This window comes from Vicugna pacos, chromosome 16 (assembly GCF_048564905.1).
Source record: "Vicugna pacos chromosome 16, VicPac4, whole genome shotgun sequence".
NCBI lineage: Eukaryota > Metazoa > Chordata > Mammalia > Artiodactyla > Camelidae > Vicugna > Vicugna pacos.
This window is the reverse complement of record NC_133002.1, coordinates 41,192,372-41,213,304: the sequence shown is the minus strand read 5'-3', so window position 1 is coordinate 41,213,304 and position 20,933 is coordinate 41,192,372. Positions and strand designations below refer to the sequence as shown.

The 20,933-nt window shown below is 48.8% G+C and overlaps 1 protein-coding gene across 1 annotated transcript in view; it reads left to right on the top strand.

Annotated features, from left to right (window-relative positions):
* Window positions 1–7,503: 7,503 nt before the first annotated feature.
* The window catches only part of NOS2 (nitric oxide synthase 2), a 36,014-nt gene continuing 22,584 nt past the window's right edge, over window positions 7,504–20,933 (top strand). The window contains exons 1-4 of the mRNA XM_006211974.4: window positions 7,504–7,632; window positions 15,687–15,771; window positions 16,545–16,667; window positions 17,698–17,846. Coding sequence (XP_006212036.1) covers window positions 7,523–7,632; window positions 15,687–15,771; window positions 16,545–16,667; window positions 17,698–17,846 — 467 coding nt within the window. The 5' untranslated portion in view covers window positions 7,504–7,522. The remainder of the gene's footprint in view (window positions 7,633–15,686; window positions 15,772–16,544; window positions 16,668–17,697; window positions 17,847–20,933) is intronic.

Genomic DNA, 20,933 nt, shown 5'->3' with positions numbered 1-20,933 from the left:
GAGGGTGAGGGATGTGAAGCCTAGAGAGGACATGTGACATCACAGAGCACAGAGGCACAAGTGTAGAGAAAGAGCCAATCTCGCATGTCTTCTAGCGAACGTGCATTGTAGTTGCTTGCGTCCCTCCTTCATGATTTTTGTCACACCTCCATAGCACCCATAGTATTATTTGCTTAGATACGTTCCCCTTAAATTGACTCTTTTTTTTAAACTTAAATGTACTTCTAAAATCAATTTTTATCATTTTACACAAGTGGAAAGTCAGGAAATGGTCACAGACAATAAGCACACTAATAGATATTTCAACTATTAAAATTTAAAAATGTTATTCCAGGGACCACCCCCAAATTCCCTCTGGACTGACCACACTTTGGGAAACCTGTCAGTTAAACGAAAAGAGACCCATGTTCACACAGATATGGACCTTTAGCATCAACGGTAAGGACATCTATAGGGCACCTCTTTTGTGCAGAGTGCTGAGGTTCTAAGTATAAGTAGCCACATCACCATCTAAAATGGGTGGGGGTGGTACCAGGGAGCCAGGGGAAGGAGGAGGTGAAGGTCCTGATGGGTGCAAGGGAGCTCAGGGGCCTGCTGGCCTAGAAGAGGAGATGGTCCAGCACTAAATCCTGTGAGACCCGGGAATGAGCTACTTTTGGTCTCAGCTTCCCTACCTGCCAGGATGGGAACTACTCTTAGCCACTGAGTGCCTGGCGCTTGGAAGACAGGATCCCATTTTCTTCTCTGGAAAATCCTACAGAGAAGATCTTACTGATGAAGCTGTTTTTGCAGCTAAAGAAACTGAGGTTGAGGGTGGGTTTAAAGGATCTGGCCAAGGTCATCCAGCTGAGCTGGGACTGGAACACAGTCCAGGCTGGCCTCATAGCCCCACGTGTACAGGGGATGAAGATTAGCCCAAATGTCATAGGTCTTGCAGAAATGCCACCACTCAGCAAATCAGCCATTGTGGCGCTTACTGTGGCCTGACTGCCCGGCCCAGCTGAAGCAGGGGGATGCTTGGATATTCTCCTGGCCACCCCAAGGGCAGGCGGCCCGACCTCCCTGCAAGCCCTGTGGCTCACCATGACAACTGCAAGCTAATGCCTTCCCATTTTCTTTATTCCTACTGGGACACTGGGTGCCAAGTGTGCTGAGCTGGAGCTTCCTGGACAACAATGGAAGTTCCCCAGATCCAGAGACATGTGGCATCTCCACTGTGGAGATCGGACATTTAGCAGCAATGGAAGTTGAGGCTTTTCCCCTGGCCTGAGACACCCTCCTCTGTCCCTCACCCCATTTAAGTCCTTCTGTCCTTCAAGTGCCCCCCTTGCCGGCAGGATGTCAGCCAAGTGCCCTCGGCTTCTGAGCAGCCCAGTTGAGCACTTCGTAGAGAACTGGAGTCAGCACAGAGCCCCTCAGGGGAATGCTCCCTGGTTTCAGAGCCGGGGCTGGGGGGTAGGGGTGGAGTGCCGGTCTGCGTTTCTGGCTGTTCAGTTTTGATCCATACGGCCTTGAGCTAGTGGGCCACCCCTCTGAGCCTCAGTGCCCTGCCTGCAAAACGGGAACAATGACACTTTCCTTGCAGGTTGTCACAAGGTTGGGTTAAGTGCCATGCACATAGTAAGTGCACACATCCTCCATGCAATCAATGTTTGAGCCCCTGCTGTGTACCAAAGGAATATAGTGATAAATGTGGCAGAACCCTCCTGTTCTCATGAAACGCAGGGTACAATGAAGGGCGGCCCTCCCTCCCTTATTCTGGGAGTAGGGAGGACAAGGGCTGTGTCTTGGGGATCTCCTTTTTGCCCACCAGCGTGCTGAGTCCTGCCTAACAGGCACCCCACAAACACACGGCTTAGTGAGAACCTACCTTTGGGGTCTGCCCGTTCTGGGTTCAAATTCTGGCTTTGCTCCCTGGGTGACTAAGGGTTATTTTCCCTCTCTGAACTGCAGATTCCTCCTCTGTAAGTTAGAGATAACAGAAGCTCCCTCGAAGAGCTGGTTGGTGAGAGGATTCTATGTGGGCTTCTGTGAAGCAGAGGCACATGGTAGGGTCCTCTTGTCTGTGGGGCCCTGTGCCTGCCTTGTATTGCACAGAGCTGGCAGCAGAGATGCTGATATGGGTGTGGGGGGAGTACATTCAACCCCAGGGAATCCTCAGCTCTTACCTTGGCCTGTTTCCCGCCCCCTCCCTGCTTCTTCTTTGCCTTGCCCCCTGGGGTGCGCTCACCTGCAGCAAAATGGGCCTGCACACAGGGGCACGTGCAGTGGGGAGTCATCTGGAACCCAGTGCTAACCTTGGTCTCAGACCTGGGCCAAACCTCAGTTCTGCCCCTTATGAGCTGAGTGACCTGGGCTGGTTGCTCAACCTTTCTGTCTCCTTATTCATGAAATCAGTGTTAATAATAGTCCCCTTACAGAGAGCTGCTGGTGGTGAGCTGAGATGAGGAATCTCAGGGCCTGGCTATAGTTACTGGGCAAGTTCTCGATCCATGGTGGCTGCAATTATTCTTATCGTGGAGAATTATTATTACAGGAGGGTGGGGAAGAAAAGACTCCAAGAACAGCAATGGGATGTGGTGCAAGAGCTCCCCTCCCTGCCCTCCCACCCAGGGAAGCGAGTCCTGGTTCTGCCCCTTGCAGAGGGTGGCAGGTTGGAGGGGGTAGAAAGGGGAACTCCAGGCTGTGAATTGGAACTCCAGGGTTTCAGCTGCCCCACTATCTGTGTGACCTTGGACAAATCATTTAACTTCATTGAGCCTCAATGTCCCACCTATAATATGGGACTAATAATAATTAACCTCACAGGCTGGAGTGTAGATTAAACGGTTGATACCTAGAAGTGCCTTGCTCAGTAAGTTTTCTCTTTGATCCTTGCCTCTGTAGAAAGAACTTCAAAGTTGCTGACTCCCAAGGGCCAACTAGACTGAACCATTTCGACAACCTAGCTTCCGGACAGATCAGCTTTAATGGATGGAAAATCATTCCTTGGACAATGAGGCTGAGAAATTCCAACGTTGATTGCTATCGGTGTGATGCCGAGATGTGCTGGTAGGGGATGAGGGAGGATGTGTCTCCACGGCAGCCTCAGAACCTCCATTCCCACCCTCCTGGTGACCCACCTGTCCCTTGCCTGCCCTTCAAGATGCTCTTTTATTTCTCCTCGGCAGCATTCGCATGCTACATCCATCGACAAAAGAGGGCCAAGAATATGGCCTGTTGGGTAGCAGGGCCAAGGGCGAGGCAGGCCCAGAAAGCACAGGACATGCAGGGAGGGAAATCCACAGCAACCTCCAGGATGGGGGCCAGCCCTGGACCCTGCAGACTAGAGCTCTGGGGGAAGCATCAGGGCCCAGCTGTTTGTCTCAGCTCGGAGACGGCCTGCTGTGTTGATGGTAGGCAATCTCTTAACCTCTCTGTGCATCAAGATTTTTACTGTTGTTCTCACTCCCCACTTTGCTATTTGCCAATTAAGAGAGTATTGGAAGGGGGTGGTTTTATCCTAATAAGAAAATAAATAAATGAATGTAGCATTACAGAGAGAAAGGGATTTTGGGAATTTAGAAGCCAGTGTTTGTGGTGGAGTGTTGCCCCATCTGAGGAAGGGAGCCTTGAAGGCAGATCATGTCTCCTGCTGGCTCTTTGTCAAAAATTAAATTGTTACTCTCTGACGCACAGCAGGGACCAAAAATTCTTGCCTGGCTGCTCCGGAACTCAAAGCATTTTCTTGGACCTCATTTACTCAACGTTATCTTGGCCACTGTTTGTTGTGTGAAAAATCAGGCCCAGAGACAAGAGGTGACTTTTCTGAGGCCACCAAGCAGCTTGGTAGTGGAGCTGTCACTAGAACCCAGGACCTCTCAAGCTAATTGCAGCCATGTCCTCAAAGCCTGGTGCTCCAGTTGAACACAGTCACTGCAGACTCAAGCCCTACCATGGGCCAGGAAGATCACAGTTGGCAGATGCTGGGATAGAGCAGGACCCGAGGTGATGGTAGCCTTGGAGCTCAGGCTGGTAACATGAGCAGGATGCAAAGGGACAGGAAAGGGAAGCAAATGGTTATGGAGCCCTTACCCTGTGCCAGGCACCCCAGGGGCCCTTGACTGGCACAACTCATCATCCATTCTTCATCCATTCACTGTTCATTCAGCTAATGCTCCCCCAGTGCCCACTCTGTGTCAGTCAGTAGGCGTTGGGGATAATGGGTGGTGGGGACAGCATAGTCCATTATTTCCAAGGGCTCGTGATTTAGTGGGGAGACAGGAGGTCTGGGTTCCTGCCTGGCTCTGCCACAGATTCACCTGAGACTTCCGGTATCTCCATTTCCACACTTGTCTAGAGGGTGAGGAATCAAACAAGGCAGTGGACACACAGGCAGCTAGCCAGTTATAAGCACCAATCACTTCAAAGTGTCATGTCAAGAGAGGCCCCTTGTGGAGGTAAGCTGACCACAACATAAGAAGAACATGGAGACACTCCCCAGGGACTGTATTTGGGAGAAGTCCTCTTCATCAGGGTGGGAGCATCTAAGAGAGTGAGCCAGGGCGCCAGCCTCAAGTGAAGGGCAACATACACATGCCTTAGGGTTTCACTGCCCGCACAGCCACAGCCCAGCTGTCACATGTTTGATTGATTAAATAACTACATAACTGCATTTTCTGAAGCAACACCAACCAGGTGTTCTGGTGCCAAGTAGACAGGATTCTAAAGGATTCAGTGAATGGCAAGTAATAGTACCTATCTCACAGGATTTGGGGAGAGTTAATACATGTATTTGCTGCATGTATAGCCAGAGAATGTGGAAGCGGTTACGGGAAATAGAGATTAGAGGAAGGCAAGCTCATAGTCATCCCTTAAAACCCTGCCCTGGCATCCTCTCCCCTGTGAATCCTCCCTGAGCAATGCAGTTTCAGTTACTTCACTGCATGTCTCACTCCGTACTGTGATTGTCCTTTCTTTTCTCTAAGCTTTCCACTCCCTGAACCCAGGGACTCTGATTTTTCCCTCAAGCAGCACTGGTTTCCCTGAACTGAACTGGCTAAAGCTAGAAAGAAGAATGGCTTTGATATGTTGAAACTTTTGCCGTCTACTCCTATTTTCCACTCATTCATTCACTCAAAAGTCTTGGAGCTCCAATTCAAGTCTTTATTTAGTTTTTGTCTTTTTTAGACAAATTTGATTGATTATAATTCTGTCTTTAATTTGGGAAATACAGGAAGGGAATGAATGGACTGTGACAGTGATGATGTATTAGGATGGTGAAATCAAGGGTGGTCCCCCCCATTTTTGACTCTTCCCTGCCACATTTGTGATTTTACTTTTAGAATGGAACAGTTCATACCATATAGGAACACTGTATTTGAGGCACTAAAATAAATGGAATTATAATAAAGTATAAAGAAATGAAAATGTAATTTCTGCTGTAAGAAAGGATTTTTATCCCTATAGAAAATAGTTCTACCTGCCCCGTACTACCATCGCTTACTTAGAGCTGAAGTGTGAGACGTTAGTGGCACCAACATCTGAGAGGTCTCTCTGTTCCAACAACTTTCTTCCTCTCCAGCAACCTCAAGCTGAGTATTTCAGGAGTCTGTTTGGAACACTGGCATCACCCAGCATCACTGGCCTTCTGTAACCTGGGCACTTTCCAGTGTGTTCCATATTGTCAATATTCCTCAGCTTCCTGGACTCCTGCCACAAACTGGAAAACTGAGAGGCTGGACAGGAATTAACGGGAGTGCTCCCTGCAGAGAGAAAAAAAAAGTCCCCAAGATGCTGAGGCAGTGTGGCTTAGCTCATAAAACCTGGCTCCGCGATGACTCCTTTATTGGACCCACCACCTAGCTGTTGAGCCACTATCTTGGACCCTGGACCAGGAAGAGGTGAGGATGCACCACACAGAGTGATGTAACAGCAGGGTTAAGTCACCCATAGGCCCAGAGACCCAGTCATAAAATAGCTAACTGTATACCCAGCAGGGGACACTCCCTTTGGAAACAAAAAAAAAAAAAAGAGAGAGAGAGAGAGAGATTTTTATGCAAAAACAGCTCCCTGGATGACAAGGGGTGGGTATAAATATTTAGCTGCTGGTGTAATCGTAACTTTACAGCGAGTTAAAGACTGAGGCTCTCTGGCTCCAGGGAACTCTGTGTCACTGGTTTGAAACCTCTCAGTCACCCCTGGTGAGGGGACCGGGCAGTTATTGGCGATTCTGAAGTTCTCAAGGTGCAGATCCCCAAAAGTGTGCTTGTCCGTAACCTGCAGAGGCAGCACGGCCAGCTGTGAGGTGAGTTGTCTTCATTTCTGGGGAAGCTGCTATTTTGAGAGGGCTTTGCTTCTTACTGTTTGGGGACGTTCAGAAAACTGTAGGACTTTTCTGCCTACAGAGATAAACTGGTGGAAAATCTAAGAAATGCCAACATGAGATTTGGTCATTTGAACTGGGCATCTTTTTTCAGATTTCTTTTTCCTGCAAAATTTGCTGTGGTTGCTACATTTCAAAGAAAAATTTTTGGAAAGTGGAGAGTAATCTGCCGAGAATTTTTTTTTTTTACATTGACCATGATCTCCAGTCCTTATAACATATACCTTTCCCCTCCCAAATAAATTATGTTAAGGTGGATATTATTAAGCCCATTGTATGGGTGAAGAAATGAGTCTCATTTAAATAACTTGACCCAGGTCATGGAACTAGGAGAGCCCAGATTTGAAGCCAGGTGTGTAGTGGGCCCCTAAGATTCTTACATGGGCAACATCACCACACTGGCTCCCAATGCAAAGGCTTTTCCCACTGGGGAGGTACACTGTGGGCAAGACTGGATCAGACCTGGGCCTCCACTTTCATCTCCTTTTTTGGTCTGTTTTAAAGGCAGGTTCCTCAAATATTGAGAGTTGAGTGCATTTTTCTGACAAAAAATTATCCCTCCCCCATAATAAAAGAAAAAAGGAACAGGTGGCAGTGTTGATAACAATTGCAAAATCTTAACAGAAAGGCAGCTACAATGTACCTGCATTCCCCAGTGACAGGCGGAAAATGATTGCTAATCAGAGCTGTTGGAAACAGTCCTGTGGGGCCAGGCAGAGGTGCCGCCTCTGTTTCAGGGACTGGCAGGCTCCTCCCCATCTTGCCTCAGGCCATCAGTGAAGATCTTCCGGTAGGTGGGCCAACAGGTCCCATTCAGGAGGCTCACAGGGGATGTGCTTGGTCCTTGTTGAGCCACGAGTCCAGTAGTTTTCCTTTAGGTGGTTGTGTGGCTTTGTAGATTGAAAGTCTATGTCTATGGGAGCTCCAAATGCAACCCTAAAATAGGAACGGAGGTTGCAAGGCATTGACCAAGTGGCTGTTTAAGATTTCTGTTAGCTTTTGTACCAACTCTTCAGTCAACTAACCACACTGAGAAGGCCCGGCTCTGTAAACTCTTCCTCAGCCTTCCGTCACAGCCTCCTTCTCCTTCCTCAGCCCACAGAGAAGGACCTCTGAGTTTAAACCCAGAGAAGTGACGTGCTTTGCAAAACCGCAGAGATGGCCTGTCCCTGGAAGTTTCTGTTCAGGACCAAATCCAACCAATTTGACTTGACTGAGGAATTGGACATTAACAACAACGTGCGGAAAGCCTGCCAGGTTCCCTCCAGGTAAGCTTTTCCCTGCTACCACCTCCTACTGTTCTCCTCTCAGCTCCCCTTCCAGGCTCTGCCCTGCATACTCAGAATTCTTCTCTGCTCCTGGCTTCTCACCGGAGGTCTGCAGTTGCCAGGTGCTCCTTGGATGTCCCTGTTGGAATTCGATGCAGTCATTGTTTATCCGCACCTCAGTGCACCTGAATGTGTGAAAAAGGAAGGCCCTGGGAAGAGAATACAGGAAGGGGATATAGAAGACCTGACTTGAGCATGGGAGGCAGTGGAGTCCAGTGGTTAGAACTGGGGTGGCATCCTGGCCGATGTCTGTTCTGATTTACCAGTGTGTATGCCTACCTGCTGGTTAGATATTTTGAATATCAACCTGGTGAGGAGTAGTACCAGGATGTTAGACAAACTGTACCCAAGCCCTTTGCTGGGCGTCCTGGCTGACCCTGTGCAGTCTCTCATCTGTGTAACCTAGGGCAAGAGAACCTCTCTGAATCTCAGATGCTCTCACCTGCACTATGGGGACACCGCGGTGACCCATCTTGTAGCATTTTGAGGATGAGCGTTTTGAGAGTGTGCATGCAGAACAGTTAGCAGCGTGCCCATAGATAGCAGGCACTCAATAAAAGGGAGGGTTTATTATCACTTACTGAGCACTGGCTCTGGGCCAGGGGATACAGGGCACTTCACAGGTACTGCCACTCAACTGACCTCTACTGGGGCTCAGTGAGGTACAAACCATTGTCTCATTTTACAGATGAGGAAATAGAAACTCCAAGAGTCACATAACTGGTGATTAGAGTTGGACTTTGAACCCTGCCCATTACCCACCACCTTCCCCCACCCCAACCCTACAGGAGAAGAAAGCCTGAGGCAGAGCTGAGAGAATTGGTCAGCCAATCTATCAATGAGGGGACAGGCTTCTGTTGCTCAGAGATGGCCTCCGACTTGAGGTTGAGGCTTGCTTCTTCAAGTAGAAAGACAAGTCAACCTGCTAAAGCACGAAAGCTGGAATCAAACCAAAGCCACACAGGGCGGCCACACAGCCTCCCAGCCCCACAGCCACAGAGGAACCCTTGCCACTGACGACAGTGGGCAGGGTGCCCCCTGCAGGCAGGCAGCATGGCAATCCACAAAAGCAGTGTGAATAGAGTAAGGCTTGGGGAGACCCAGGTGGCTTTACCACTTAGTGGCCCTGTGACCCTGGCCTAGAGTTGCAACTTCCTCATCTGTAAGAAGGGGATCGGAAGGCCTATTTTCTGGGGTTGTGGTAGGAGATTATATGTGTTTTCACACGTGAACAACTGCGGCATGTGCCCGACAAGGAGACGGAGCTCAGTAAACGGCTCTGTTGCCGCTGTCAGCGTTGTTACTGCTGTTGGCGGCAGGACGAGGTTGAGCAGCATCAGATTCCCCTCTAAGAGCATCACAGAGGGGAGACAGCCCGGTGTGGACTTGGGAGAGTGAGTAGAATCTGAGGAGGTGAAGAGAAGTGGAGACATTCCAGGAAGAGGGCAGAGTGGGCAAAGACTCAGAAACAGAAGCCAGCCTGACTGTGCTTGGGTAGGGGTGAGGGGCTGGGATAGGAGATGCCAGTCCGGATTATGGGGGCCTGAAAGCCGAGGTGAAGGTCTGGGCTTGCTCTGTTTGGCAGCAGGGAGCCATAGCAGATTCTTGAGCAAGATCGTCCACGTAGAGTGTGTGGGCTGAACCAGAGGAGAGAACATTGGAAACCAGGCAGTCTGGGCTGTGATGGCCAAGGTGGCCAAGAGATCAAAGGATGAAAACGCAGGGTAGAATAACCTCTAGACGTCCTCCTGGCACCCCAGACTCAAATGCTGCATCGCTCCTCCCAGGATCACAAGAGGGCCTGAACCCTGAGACTCTGCTTCGACTCTTCTTGGTCATACTTTCCTTCTCTTCACCTCATGGCTGCAGCCCCTGCCAGCTGGCCACCCCCAACTGCAGCCTTCACACTGGCTCTGAACTCTTTCACTCCAACTTGACTTCTGGCAAGTCATGCGTCTGCTCCAGAGTCTGCAGTGGCTCTCTATTGCCTGTTACCACACTGAGGCTTGACTACAGGGTTCTGTAGGATCAGCTTCCCCAGACAGAGGGTCTATCTCACCTACCCAGCCTGCCTTCCTCAATTTTCCAGTGTCTGTACACAGCACATTCCTCCCCTGATTCATCCAGACCCAGTCTATCCCCTATCTTTTGAGATCATCCTGAATCCCCTCCCCCCCTCTAGCCTTTACAGTGTGGCCTACAGCCTGTAGCCCTGAATTCCAGACCATCTACTAGCACTGACTTGTGATTTGGGGCCATTCAGACCTGAGTTGTAGATTGACCTGAGACAAACTAGCTGACTTACCCCATCTTTTTAAGCTAGGCTGGTAGAAATCTCAAATCAGATATCAGAGATAATAGAGAGAAAAATAGCACACATTAATTCATTTAACCCTTTCAGCAATCATTGAGGAAGGAGCTTTGGTTATCCTCCTGCTGTAGCAATGAAGACACTGAAGGCTACAAAGTTAAAGTAATTTTTAAGATCTCACAGTTTGCAAATGACAGAGCTAGGAGTCAAGTCCCAGCAGTCTGGCTCAGGACCACTACCCTGCCTGCCCTGCTTTTGGTCCTGGGCATGTTCCAGTCCATTAACAATGGTTTGCTGAGGGCTACCCCTCTCTGGCACTGAGGTGGGGGGGGGTCGTGGAGATATCAGTGAAGCCCTTCTGTCTACCAATTAAGTAAACAATAAATTGAGCCGCTTATTAATTGAAAACCCAGCAGCTAAAAAGAACAGATACTGTTTAAGTCCTTATTACTGTATCAGTAATGAGGCAGGAACTATGATTAGCCTTATTTTACAAGGTTGAGTGACTTAACTAAGTCAACATCCGGAAAGTGGTAGAGCTGAGGTTTGAACCAAGTCTAAACTTATAACCTCTACATTCTACGGTCTCTCCCTGAAGGCCTGCTATGTGGTGGGCTGAGAAAGGGACAGAGAAAAGAGACACAATTCCTGCTGTCAGGGAGGGAGTGGGGGAAAATGATGTCTTCCTCACTGGATTAGGGAGGAGTACACAAAGATTGGGATGTTAAAGAACTTTATAAATTGGAGTGGGGTGGGGTGGAACAGAGAGGTAGACATGAAGTTATAGCAGAATTAGGGGTTACTGGGATCTATTCTGAGGTTACTGCGGTGGTGAGGGGGGGGCTGGCTTGGCTGTAGAATGGGAATAAGTGGGTGGGAGAAGGCTTTAGGGAGGAGGTAGGCCCCGCTGGACTGCACCTACAGTAGGGGTGGGGGGGTGGGCGGGGAGGATGCTACTGGAAGAGGAAGCAACAGTACAAAGGGGATTTTATCCTGAAAGCAGCAGAAGCCAGTTAATATGTTTTGATTTTGAAAAAGTAATTTTAAAATCCATCAGGTGTAATAAGACCAAGAATATTATATGTGAGTAATAGTTCTATATTTTATGTAAACAAATGATTAGGAAGTGAACATAGGGTGTTTGTATGTTTTTGAGACAAAGGCAAAAGTTGGAAACATCTAGGTGCAGATAAATGAAATCCAGGGCAAAGTTAAGCTGGGTTGCAACTGACTCAGAATAAATATGTACCCTCTTTCATTCCACTTTAATTTGGGTTTAGGATTAAATACGCTGAAATAGGTCCAGGACGGTTCCCTGTACTAGGAGGTTGAGAGCTGCTGCCCTGTCCCTGTCTGGACCCTGAGAGTTACCCTGCTCCCAGTGTAAGAAGCAACATACCGATGGAGCAAGGTCGGGGTCCTGTACCTTCCAGGTAGTAAGGACCAGGAGCCTGGAAGGGACCTGAAGGGGCTCCTGGTCCAACTGCTTCCTTCCCTATGTCTCCCACTAAAATTCACCCCCCAGCTCTATGGGGATTTTTAAGCTTCTTTCCTAGAATCACACTGAACATGAAGGAAAGAAATAGCACTTCTTGTGGCAGCCCTGTAAGGTAAGAGAACTTGGGCAGTGGCCTTGGGCGGCTGTGTGGCCTTGGGTAAGATCCTTAACTTCTCTGAGCCTCTGGCTACTTTCTCAGTCAAGTAAGGATGACAATATAGAATTGCCTTTTCTCACTGGATTCAGTAAGAGGTAGATGAAATAACAGAGAGGAAAATTTGCTTTGTAAACTAGAAAGCACTGTACAATGGGAGCTATTATTACGATCACTATTTCATGAGGAATAGCAAAACCAAGCCTGGCCAGACTTGCCCCGGGGCAGCCCAGAGACATTCCAGTGGCAGACTTCCCTGCGGAAGCCCGCTGCATCGGAGGCGCAGGGCGAGGGGTCGAGGCGACTGCCTGCGGAGCGGATTCTCTGGCCCAGGGCCAGGCGCTGGGTGAAGCCGAGTCGGGGCGCTTCTCGGAGTTGGCGGCTTCTCCGGCTCGCTCCGCCCCGGGACGGGCGGGCGCTTGCGGGGTCCGGCGACGATAAAGGGGCTGGCGCGGCGCGGTGAGGGGCGCCCTTGGAGCTGCGCCCACGCCGGGGCCATGCGCGAGGGGCTGGGCGCGGCGTGCGAGGCCGCCCGGCCCCGGCTCTGCCGGCTCCTCCGCAGGATCCTCCGGCCGCAGCCCGCCTGCGGCCCCCGCCGAGCCAGGTACTCCGCCGGGCCGGGTCGCCCTGGGAGGGAGGCGCGTGGCGCCGCGTGCGGCCCCGGCTCAAACCTCGGCGGCAGGGCACTGACCCTCTGTGAGCTTCGGTTTTCCAGGAAAATATGAGGATTGGGATATTCGCTCTGTAGGAGTCCGATGAGGACTTACTAAAAGGGTTTTCCTCTTTAGTGCATATATGAGGTTGCAACTCAGTAGCCACAAAGACCCAGAGTAGCCCCACATGCACCCTTGAGAGGCGTCTATGCCGGCTGGAGTAGGAACTGTGGATGTTTCAGCACTTGGGAATTTCTAGATTTTTCAGCACTGGGGCTACAGCACCCTTTAGGACAGATATGGTTAAGAGAGCAAAGAGGTTCTTGTTTTACAAATAAGATCCATTTCCCAGAGCGCCTCCTCGCCCCCTACCTTTGGTGTTTGTAGAGGTGGGCTGGCGGGGAGGAGTAGGAACCAAAGGGCAGTCAGTCCCCAAACAAGCCACAGGCTCAAGCGCTTGTGGATAGTCCTGGGTCTAAACAAGGGCCACACCCCAGCTCTCATTTTGGCGGCAGGTCCTTAAGGGTCCTCCGTTGCCAGGAAGGGCCAAGCAGGACCAAGCACAGCTGTGGGTTTAGCCAAATTGCACATATCTGGATGGACAATGCAATAATTTGGCAATGAGTACCCAGATCCTTACACTCACCGGTTTCTGGGAACCCTATCTCCCGGCATCTAGCCCAAAGAAATCCACTAACTGGGAGAGAGAAAGGTGAAGGTGCATGGTTTTGTTTATTCGTTTTTCAAATTAAAAGAAATTTCCAATCATGAAAGGAATTTATGGTCACAGTAAAAAGGTGGAAAATGCAGACAGGTATAAAGAAAAATTCAAATTATTCATGATCTTATCACTTAATACTAGTCACTATTAACATGTAGTGGCATTTCCCCCAGGTGTTTTTCAGTGCTTGTGTGTATAAACACACACACACAAATGCACATACACACACATACAAATGCACATACACAGAGAGCCAGCAGCAGTTTCAGGCATTATCTGTAATAGTGGAGAAACTGGGCACAATCTAAATAATCAGCCACAGGTGGTGGGGTCAGGCTCACTGTGGTCCATCTGTATAGTGGATTTTCACGTAGCTTTTTAATATCTGGGGGCAATAGGTTAAGTGTACAAAGATATTGTTTCTCAATCTAAAAGTTACTGTGGACCAATAAACTTCTCAAATTCTCTAGTTCTAGACCAGAAGTAAATGAGAGGAAATAATAAGCAGGATGGGGCTTGGGGGTGAGGGGTGTTGGTAAAAGGCTGAGAAGAGCAGTAAGGCATCGTCTCCCTGAGGATCCCAGCCTCAAAGCATCTTCCCATTTAAGCAGCCCCATGCTGCCTACTCAGCCATGGCTTCCCTGTTCCGAATGTCCAGATTACCTTATGGTTGGCTTCTGGTGGGGCACACCTCCACACCAGTGGGGTGATGACAGCCTGTCACATGGAGGGTGCTTTAAAAGGCTGCTGAATCATGGATTCACATAGAAGCTGCCTCCTTTTTCTTTTCTTCTTTTTTTTAAATAGAAGTATAGTTGATGTACAATGTGATAGTTTCTGCTGTACAGCCTAATGATTCAGCTATATATACATATGTGTGTGTATATATATGTATATACATATGTGTATATATATATATATTCTTTTTCAGATTCTTTTCCATTATAGATATAAGATATTGAATATACTTCCCTGTGCTATACAGGAGGACCTTGTCGTTTATCTATTTGATATATAGTAGTATGTATCTGCTAATCCCAAGCTCCTAATTTATCCCTACCCTCTTTCCCCTTTGGTAACCATAGGTTTGTTTTCTATGCCCATGAATCTGTTTCTGTTTTGTAAATAAGTTCATTTATATCATTTTTTTAGATTCCACATATAAGTGATATCATATGCTATTTATCTTTCTCTGTCTGACTTACTTCACTTAGTATGATAATCTCTAGGTCCATCCATGTTGCTGCAAATGGCATTATTTCATTCTTTTTATGGCTGAATAATATTCCATTGGAAATTGCTTCCTGATACGTAATTTCTCTTAAAGGGACACTACCTTTTTATAGTTATAAATCATATCATGTGACTATACTATATATAATTAATTACATAATGCTAATATGAATAGTCATTACGTTTTCCAATAATAAAATGCTCATTTGTCATTTTCTGACATCACAGACATATATAAGGTGAAAAATGAGGGACCTTTGTAGTACTTTTTAACCACTTTTCCCTTTGGATGTGTGCACACCTCAGAAAATACTGCAAAGAACGCAGAACACAAGGAGCTTTTGTACTAAGGTGCCCCACAGTGTGATTTGCCCCAGGAGGAGGCATGCGTGGGGAGTGACCATTGGAGGGGTGCTCACACATCCTGTTCTCTGCAGCATTTGTCAGGAGAGCCAGCCTGAAATCCCAAACCAGAACCAACATTTTCTGTGTTACTTCAGACTATTACAGCTTTATCCTCATCAAAGGATGGGCGAAATTCTTTTAAATCTGTTGTTTTCAAACAAATATAACCAATATATTTTTTCCTTTTAGTTTTTTTTTTGGTGGGGGTGCTAATTAAGTTTATTTATTTATTTATGTTTAGATGAGGTACTGGGAATTGAACCCAAGACCTTGTGCATGCTAAGCATGCGCTCTACCACTTGAGCTATACCCTCCCCCTAACCAATATATTTTTTAAAGAGTCCTTATCTTCCAGAAATACTGAGATATTTATGGATGACATGACATCTCAGACCTGCTTTAAAGTGATAATATGTCCTGGGAGAGTAATGTTGAAACAAATTGGTCGTGGGTTGATAATTGTTTAATTGGGTTGAATCTGGTTGAAGGGTCCATGGGGGTTTATTACACTCTTCTCGCTCCTTGTGTATGCTTAACATGTTCCATAGTAAAAATTTAGAATAAGTAAATAAACCAAGGTAGATCAAATGTTTTAAATGAAAAAGCGTAAGTCTCAAAGAGGGAGTGGGTGGTGGGCAGTCTTGCTGCCCTGGGAGGGCGGGGTTGAAGGAACCTTTCTCTGCCAACCCAGCCCTGCACCGTGTTTATACTCGGCGTTTGAGGGGGGTATCTTCACAGAGCTTCTGTGGGTTGCCCTTTGGGCTGTTAGCTTTGACTCAGCTACCCCCATGACTTTTTGACTTTGTAGGGGGAAGGCAAGGGAAGAAGAGGAGGAGGGAGGAGACTGATGGTGGATCTGCTGACTCCCTCCCCCACCACATAGACTGGGAACCATAATATTCACTCCCACCCCTCAGACCTCAGTTTCCCCCTCCATCAAATGAGGGGCTGGCAGAGGAGCCTCTGAGGTTGCTCTCTGCCCTGATACTCCACCTCATGATAGCCATTTCCTTTTGCAGTCCAGTGACACAGGATGACCCCAAAAGTCACAGCCTCAGCAAGCACCGGGATGAGTCCCCCTGGCCCCTCACGGGGGCGGAAAAGGTCAGTGAGTCACTCAAGTGTGGGAAGCCCCTTCCTCCCTTGCCCAGGCAGATGCCAGCTGAGCATCCTGGTGGGAGCTGGGATCTGGGCAGTGAGTAGAGAACGGGGGGACACCGGTGGGGGTGAGGAAGAGTTTTGAGAGAGCAGAATGATCCCTGGTAATCAGGAGTGGTCGCCCCCCTGCACTGGCACTGGGGAGACCTGCCTCTGTAGGCTGGCAGGCCTGGGTGAGAGCAGACCACTCAGGAAGCCAGGAGTAGGGCATTTGGAAATAATCCCAGACTCAGCAAGCTGAGCTTCTGGCCGCAGCCCCCAGGCTGTAGCCCACCGGTTCTGTCTTCCCTAAGTGCTTTGGACCTCAGCCTTCCAGAGGGGTGGGCAGAGAACTGTTTTCACATTCTTAAATGCCTGCGTGGAAGGCAGTGATACATTCTTCCTTGTCCTGATCTCTGTTCTCAACAGTAGTGGCTGTGACAGTTATCTCTGTCACATCTCTTAGTCCCTCCTGTTGCAGTTCTTCTGAGGGAGCACTTGGCAGGGTCTTGGATGAGGAGAGAAGTCTGGCCAGTGGCCCAGGCACCTGGAGCTCTTAGCAGGCACCGGCCCAGATGGCCAGGCTGCTGGGAAGGGAGGAGGAACATGGTCCGACACCCTGACCTGTGTGCCTATCCACAGCTCCCCACCCATCCAGAGCCCAAGGAGGGCCTGGGAGAGACCTGTGGAGTCCTGGGGTTGGAGGCATTTGGAAATCCCTGGGTTTTCTTCCTTCTTAGAAGTCTCCAGAATCCCTGGTCAAGCTGGATGCATCCCTATGGGCCAGCCCACAGCATGTGAGGATCAAAAACTGGGGCAGCGGGATGACTTTCCACGACACACTTCACCAAAAAGCCAAACGGGTGAGAAGTCTGGGGTGGGTCTTGGGAGAACCACTTTTGTCCCAAGCCGGTGAAGCCATCAGGGCCTTTAATGAATTAAACAGATGTTGCCCTGGGCAAACCAGACAGTCATCTGCTTGGGCAAAGGGTGGTGGGAGCAGACTTGTTGCTCACAAATTACAGTAGGAAGTAAATGATGCTAACACCCTGTTAACCCACCCGTGGATGATGGATAACCCAGAGGAGAGATAAACGATTATAGGAGCAAGTAAATTCTTTCTTAGAGAAACAGATTGTATCAGGGAGAATTTTCTAACAGAACTGCCCAAAACTGGACTGAACAACATTGTAAGGTAGTGAGCTCCCTGTCACTAGAAGGATTCAAGTGCTATTTGTTAGGGGGAGATTGAAGAGGGGTTCAAACATCCAGTAAGTAGTTGGACCAAGTGACCTTTAAGTCTCCTTGTTTTCCCAGTTTCTTATTCTAACATAAGAATGCATTCTGCCTTTTTAAAGTGGGAAAGAATGGAAAATTTCAAGCCCATGAAAGCATAATCATTTCCCATACCTTCCAGAAATGATCATTGTTAACCTTTGGGTGTACTTCCAATATTTTTTCTGTGCCATCCCCTGAATTGGGGATTTGCACCTTCTCAATTCATTTTGGCTGAACAACAATAGTGTGTTCCCAGGAGTCATATCAGCCTCTTTAAATTAGAAAGTAGTTGAGATGTTCCCAGGAATCCAGCTGTTGCCTTTGCTCTGGGGCTGGAGCTGGCTGGGGAGCAGGGCCAGAGACTGAGCCCAGGCTGGTGGGAGCAACCCCAGCTCACATCCACTGCGGTTCAGCCAGGAGAGGAGAGGAGATATGGGTCAGGGAAAAGCTTGGTAGACTCCAAGGAGGAGGTGCCACAGGGATGGAGAGGGGCAGGGAGCTGGAGCAGACAGAGTGGACAGAAGTGGCCAGGAGAGCTGACCCTAGAGGAGGATGGCCATCAACGCCTGGGTCCAGGGACCATGCAGCCAGCCTCACCACTGCCTGTCTTTCCAGGATCTCGCTTGCAAGTCCAAGTCTTGCCTGGGAGCCATCATGAACCCCAAAAGTTTGACCATAGGACCCAGGGACAAGCCTACCTCCCCAGATGAACTTCTACCTCAAGCTATCGAATTTGTCAACCAGTATTACAGCTCCTTCAAAGAGTAAGGCTCGATTCCTGCAGCATCACTGCCTCCCCTTCCCCTGAGCTCTCCTTTCTCCTGCCACTTCTCTCTGACCTCAGACTCCTTTCCTTCCCAAATTTGCAGTGGACCCAGGGTGAAAGCATAGTTTTCCAGGGAAAAGACCCTGGATAGGTTCACAAAACCATAAGACAAATACGCATGGCAATAGTGGTTGAAAGCATAGGTTGGGGGTATAAACATTTGAGTTTGAATCCTAGCTCCGCCTATAACCAGTCCTATATCTTTGGGAAATCTGTTTACCCTCTCTGTGCTTCAGCGCCCTCTTCAGTAAAGGTTGGGGGTGGTGGGTGATGATGGTTCATAAGATTGTTGTGAGAATTAAGCATGTTTGGAACAGGGTCTTGGCACAACCTTACCTTGATTATGAATCGATGTGCAAAACCTCTTATTATGAAATGTTTGAGATAGAAAGGACCTTCGAGACCACCGAGCCAAGCCCTCCACCTCCGAGTGTGAGCAGGGAAGCCCAGTGACAGCTAGAGTTTCATCCCAGCTAAAATTCAGGCCATTTGACTTGGAGGGAGCTCTCTGCACTGGACTCTGTGTTCCCAAGTTTCATGAAATACAGGACTATTAATTTAGGCCCTTTTATATCTTTAAAATAAAAATGCACAAAGGGATTGTAAGACAGAATGGCCAAGGGAATGGATTTGCTGTTCTAGGGGCTGGGAGGAGCATGTGGCTTTTATGGTGCGGCCCCACACGGCACTTCGCTGCATGAAGGACACCCGGGACTCCCCCACGGCGGAAAAGGGGCTCCTGATGATGCCATGTCCCCTCTGCTCTGACCTGCAATGTCTGACCTTGAGTCCATGAAAGAGGCCTTATCTTCTGGGGCCAATAGTCCTCAAGCGTGGCTGCACAGCAGCCTCCATTAGGACCTTGCAAAATGCTGATGCCAGAGTCCCTGGGCCAAGGGTGTCAGGATCTTGGGAAGTGGAAGGGAGCAACATCTATGTTCTTTCCTCAGGCAGTCTAATGTGCGCATGGGCTGAAAACCCATCAGGGGGTTGCTGCTGTGTGTGCTGTGTAAATAGAACGTCTACAGAAGTGCTCTGTCACTGAGAGGCCCAAGATCCTTGGGCTTTCGGTACGGTTGTTGACTAATGAGCCTTTCAGAGTCCAGGAATTTCCTTGATCGGCTTCACTGGGCCACTATATAGATGCTAACACTTACTGAGCACTAAGTACGTTCTGGGCCCTGCCTCTTATGTAACTCTATGACACTGGTGTCATTATCATCCTCCCTGCTTTACAGACAAGGAAACCAAAGCCCATGGAGGAGATGTAACTTGCTCAAAGTTGCACATTGTGAAGTCCCAGAGCTGGGATTTGAGCCCAGGCAGTTTGGGCCAGAGCCCTTGCTTTTAATCTCAGTGTTCTAACATCCTGCTTTTTGACCCTGAAGGTTCCAACTCCCTGGGGTTCCTGTTGGTGTTTGGAAAGCAATTGGGTGGGTGTTAGCCTGGGGAAGCTACCAGGCTGCTCTTGGTGGCTAGTCAAACCCATCTGCCTCTCACAGAGGGAAGTTCTATTTCTCACAGTCACAAATCCGTGCCTTGGACAACCCCCTACCCCAAGAGATCCTGGGAATGTGTGAATGACATCCCCACAATTACACTAGCAGCCATAGACGCAGACAGCTGGGCCAGTTCAGTCTTCCGTGAGTGAAGGATTGTATAGTTAGAAATTGTAACTTGCTGAATGGTCTTTTCAAAGCCAGTTCACTGATGCCAAAGGCCACTCCCTTTTTTTCAGAACTAATAGGCATCTTAGCATTTTTAATGCCTTAGAAATGTGACTATTTAAAAACAATGGTAAAAGAGGAAACTCTAAAGGAATTGGGTGCAAATGTACATAGTCACATGGTAACAGTACCAAGTATGTTTGAAGCATCAATTTTCTGGTGATTACTCTTGTTTTCATGCTTTGATGCAGAGCAGGGAATCTTGCTGGAAGCTTTGTTTGGGGAGGAAGGGCTTCCGGGATACGGGGCAGCATCGACCTCACCCAGCAAGTCCTTATGCCAGGAGTGTCCTTGAAGATAAACAGCGCCAAGTGTTTTGTCTTTGAGCTTTTTTCTTTAATCAAAGAAGAGTTGTTGAGACACTCTTCATCCACAGAAAGGCCATTTTGTTGTGAGTTGTCCACTCTCCTTAATCAGGAGTTCATTCCTGAAATATTTTTGTTTGTGGCTATTTCAAACATCTTTGGTGCTGATTGGAATCTCAAGGTTGCTCTGTGTGTTTGTGTGTGTGTGTGTGTGTGTGTGTGTGTGTGTCAGGGAGAGGAAGGCAAGAGCCAGTTCAGAAATCTCACGTGGGATTGCTGGCCAAGTCGTGAGGAGGTTGAGAAACAGCTCATGGGAAAAAAACCTGTGATGTGAGACTGCACTGTGGAGGGCTCCTCCCTGAGCAGGCCCCAGGGCCCTGCAGGTTGAGTCCTGAGAGCCAGTCCCTATCGGAGCTTGATCTGGGAAGCATGGGCTGGCCCTTGACATCTCTGGGCTTGAAGTTTCCCTCTAGGGTGGAAGGTAGAAGGTTAAGAGCCTGGACTTGGCATTAGGGCTCTCTGAGTCCAAGTCCTGAGTTTGCTCTTTCTCACACTTACGTTCCCTGGCCGATACTTAACCTCTTGGGTATAGCAGACTAGAAAAGGACACGAAAGTGCCTCCCTCATAAACTCAGTGGGACCCTGACTGTGGGTGGCTTTGCCCAGTGCCTGGCTCGCAGTGAGTACTAGCTGCCGCGGGGGAGACTGACTCCTCTTAACCAAGAGAAGGTGGGCGCGCCCTCCCCTGGCTGGGAGGCAGGACAGGGCTGAGGCTTGGTGGATGCTGCTCTGGGTCTTGCAAGTGTCAGAGAAGCATTGCAGGGCGTAGTGTAAAAACGAACATATGGGCTTCCTGTTCAAAAATGATTAAGAATTTGAGACGGTGACAGCAAAGCCTTAAATCCAGCATGGGACTCTTCTGAGCTCAGGGCCTTGGTCACACCCCCAGGAAGATGGCCCTGGAGGGAACAGTCTCCCTGAAAGACTTCTTGC